This window comes from Piliocolobus tephrosceles, unplaced genomic scaffold, assembly GCF_002776525.5.
Source record: "Piliocolobus tephrosceles isolate RC106 unplaced genomic scaffold, ASM277652v3 unscaffolded_5305, whole genome shotgun sequence".
Classification (NCBI taxonomy): Eukaryota; Metazoa; Chordata; class Mammalia; order Primates; family Cercopithecidae; genus Piliocolobus; species Piliocolobus tephrosceles.
Window position 1 is genome coordinate 1,728 of NW_022332392.1, and position 4,035 is coordinate 5,762.

Here is a 4,035-nt window from a genome sequence, read left to right on the forward strand (position 1 = left end):
CAATACATGTGATTGTCCTAGAAAGGTGAATAACGGGCAATGTCTTTGTTTGTTTGTTTGTTTAGATGGAGTCTAGCTTTGTCGCCCAGGCTGGAGTGCCATGGCGCGATCTCAGCTCACTGCAACCTCTGCCTCCCAGGTTCAAGCGAGTCTCCTGCCTCAGCCTCCTGAGTAGCTGGGACTACAGGCACCCGCCACCACGCCCAGCTAATTTTTTGTGTTTTTGGTAGAAATGGGGTTTCACTATGTTGGCCAGGCTGGTCTTGAACTCCTGACCTCGAGATCCACCCACCATCCCAGCCTCGCAAAGTGCTGGGATTACAGGCGTGAGCCACCACACCTGGCCCAACGGGTGATCTTTCATTCTATTTCTTTCTTTCTTTCTTTTTTTTTTTTTTTGGAGGTAGAGTCTCTTAAAAAATTCTATTTCTTTATACTATTTGATACTAATTAAGGAATTACTTTTATGACCAGAAAAAACAGAGTATAAAGGGAGAAAAAAAAAAAAACTATGCAACAAAGCATTTTTCAAATAGATCCTAGAAGGTGCAAGTACCTGTGAGGTAATTCCGAGGATCTGGGAGTCCTCACAGATGTTATCCCCACTATCAGGGGGTGGACAGGATGATGCCAGGTCACAGGGCAAAGGAAAGAGCTTAAGCTGGGAAGCCGGTACCAAAACCTGTGGTCCTAACCTGTGCCCTGGGGCCAGCATTTGGTGTTTCTCTTTATATTGCCCTGTGGTTATGCATGGTACATGCTATCTTCTGGCAGGAAAGCCAACCAAAGCAAAACGAAAACCAACTCATAATTTCTTTTTTTTTTTTTTTTTTTTAGGTGAGAAAGCCAGCTGACTCTTTATTGCTTTGGGGGCAGGGGGCTCAGGAGCTCTTGGTGGGGCGGGTCCGCTTCCTCTTCACCATCACAGGCTTCTGGCTGCGCAGGATGGCGCTGGCCCTGCGGATGGCTGCCATGCGCAGGTCGGGGCGGTACTTGTTCTTGCGGATCATGTGTCTGATGCTGCTGAGCGTGGCGCGAGCGTTCTTGTTGATGGTGGTCCGCACATAGGAGGTGGCAGGCTTCCGCTGGCCGGATCTCCGCTTAATGACCACCACGACCCCTTTGCCGTCGGCTGCCGGCTCCACGCCCACGGTCTTGCGGTGAATCAGCCCGTTGTAGCGGAAGGAATTGCGGGCCTTCAAGTTATTGGGCTCCGTACTGTAGGTCTGCTTATTCCTCTTGATCAGGAAACTGGAGCAGTTCCGCACGACCATCCATTGCAGATGCGCAGACATGGCGGCGGCTCTTCTCGCAGCGGCGACCTGAGACGGAAAAAGCCATAATTTCCACTAGACTTGTTGTTGTTGTTGTTGTTGTTGTTGTTGTTGTTGTTGTCGTTGTTGAGACAGGGTCTCAATCTGTTGCCCAGACTAGAGTGTGGTGGTGCAATCTTGGCTCACTGCAGCCTCCACCTAGGTTCAAGCAATTCTTGTGCCTCAGCTTCCCAGGTAGCTGGAATTACAGGTGCATACCACCATGCCTGGCTAATTTTTGTATTTTTAGTAGAGACAGGTTTTTGCCATGTTGGCCAGGCTGGTCTCAAACTTCTGTCCTCAAGTGATCTGTTCGCCCCAGTCACCCAAAGTGCTGGGATTACAGGGATGAACTGCTATAGTGCTGTGCCAGCCTCCACTAGACTTTAACAGAAATGAAAACATCTCAGCTCAGGCAGGGCTCTCAAATCTACAATCTTTCATGATGAAGGAGACAAGTTTGGGTTCCCTCTTCCTGAGTTAAATAAAAAGTAATGCTGAACTTTTCAGTTTTTTTTTTTTTTTTTTTTTTTTTTTGAGACAGAGTCTCACTCTGTTGTCCAGGCTGGAGTGTGGTGTGATCTCGGCTCACTGCCACCTCCACCTCCCGGGTTTGAGCAATTCTCTGCCTCAGCCTCCCGAGTAGCTGGGATTACCAGCACCTGCCACCAAGCCCAGCTAATTTTTTAATTTTTAGTAGAGACAGGGGTTTCACCATGTTGGCCAGGCTGGTCTTGAACTCCTGACCTCGTGATCCACCCATGTTGACCTCCCAAAGTGCTGGAATTACCTCCAAACAAAAATAAAAAGAAACAGAATAAATAGAATAAAAGAAGGCACCTGGCCGTCTTTTAGGTTCTTTAAGACATGAGAATGTAGAGAAAGCTACTGAGATAGGAATTATCTGGGGGAAAGGGGATCTTAGAACCTTATTTTTGAAAGGGTCTGTGGTAGGCTACAAATTCGTCCCCCAATAGACATCCACATTCTAATCACCAAAACCTGTGTTAACTTACTTGTTTTTTTTCCCTCTCTCTCTTATTACGCACGAGAATGTTAATTTAAATGGCAAAAATAAATAAATAAATAAATGAGATTTATGTAGATGTGATCATGTTTAGGATTTTGAGATGGGGACACTATTCTGGATTATCTGGGTAGGTCCTAAATGCAACCCCATATATCCTTATGAGGGAGGCAGAGAAAGATTTGATGCACAGATGAGAAGGTGATGTGAAGCTGGAGCAGAGACAGATTTGAAGATGCTAGTCTTAAAGATTGGAGTGATGTGTCCTTAAGCCAAGAAATGCAGGAAGTTGCCAGAGCTGGAAGAGACAAGGAATGGATTCTGCCTTAGAGCTTCCAGAGGAAACAGGGCCCTGCCAGCACCTTGGTTTCAACCCAGTGATACTGATTTTAGACTTCCGGCCTCCAGAACTGTGAAAGACTAAATATTCCTGTTGTTCAAAGACCCCTAGTTTGTACTGCTTTGTTATGGCAGCCCAGGAAACTAACACAGAGTCCTTAGGTATGGGTTTTTTTGTTTGTTTGTTTTGAGACAGGCTCTCCCTCTGTTGCCCAGGCTGAAGTACAGTGATGCAGTCATGGCTCACTGAAGCCTCGACCTCCCAGGCTCAAGCAATCCTCCCACCTCAGCCTCTCAAGTAGCTGGGACCACAGATGGGCACCACCACGCCCAGCTAATTTTGTTTTGTTTTTAGTAAAGACAGGATCCCAGTATGTTACCCAGGCTGGTCTCAAACTCCTGGGCTCAAGCAATCCTCCTCGGCCTCCCAGAGTGTTGGGATTGCAGGCATGAACTACCATGCTCAATCTCCAATGATTTTCTTAGCACCAAGATCAATTACTTTTCAAATGAAATTCTTGCCTATAGAAACAACAGAGGAGTGATGATTGAAAAAGGAGGTCTAGATCCCCACCTGCTAAATCCCCTCAATGGTGGCTCTTGAAGCCAGGACCTTCCACCAACAGAGTGTGAAAACACTTGTCTAGTTCCAACCTCATTGTACAGATGAATAACTTGAGCCTCTAGGGGCTGAGTGATTGGCTGAAGGCCTCCCTTAGCAGGCAGCAAGGGACATTTATGGGGAGGAAAGCAAGGCAAGTTACTCCCGCCTGCTCTCTCATCTTCCCTTGCCTGGTTTGGCCAAATCCCTGTCTCCCAAGCAAACAACTAAGAATATGTTGCTGTCTCTAGATGAATTTTGTTTTTAGCACTAGTTTCAGTTTTGAACAGGGACTGCCAACTGTGTCAAATATGGCGAGTCTCAAATGAAATATTTGCTCATGAAGAGCACAGACCTGGAGCAGGCTGTTAAGGCATCTTCGGAGATGAAAAACTATTGCCCGATTCGTCACCTCTATTTGCAAATTGAGTCTCGTGGGTGTGACTGCAACAGTGGGTGTGAGGAGGTGGGCAGGAATGAATAGCAAAGTTAAGCAGCTGTCAGTGAACCCGGAAATATGAATCCCTAAGTGGATCAAGAAGAGCCCAGACAAGAGCACAGCTGAATGCCATATCACATTTTTCTTGTTGTTGTTAGATTTTAAAACATTTAAGGTCAGTTCTGCTAAAAGGCCTTTGTGGAGGATAAAGCAAAGGTTACAATAAAATATTACTGCCCTTTTCTCTCTGGCCTTGGTACTAACAGACAAGACATTAAAAGTCAGGTTCTCTTTCCTTCCCAAGCATAGTCAACAC

At 46.3% G+C, this 4,035-nt stretch overlaps 1 protein-coding gene across 1 annotated transcript; it reads right to left on the bottom strand.

Moving 5' to 3' along the window:
• Positions 1-815: 815 nt before the first annotated feature.
• On the bottom strand, positions 816-1,342 carry LOC111532384 (60S ribosomal protein L28). The gene has a single exon (XM_023199542.2). The coding sequence runs from the start codon at positions 1,293-1,295 to the stop codon at positions 882-884; it is 414 nt and encodes a 137-aa protein (XP_023055310.1). The 5' UTR covers positions 1,296-1,342; the 3' UTR covers positions 816-881.
• Between the last annotated feature and the right edge of the window lie 2,693 nt (positions 1,343-4,035).

Coding starts and splice junctions, on each gene's coding strand:
- LOC111532384 (XM_023199542.2), bottom strand. CDS start 1,295: ATGTCTGCGCATCTGCAATGGATGGTCGTGCGGAACTGCTCCAGTTTC.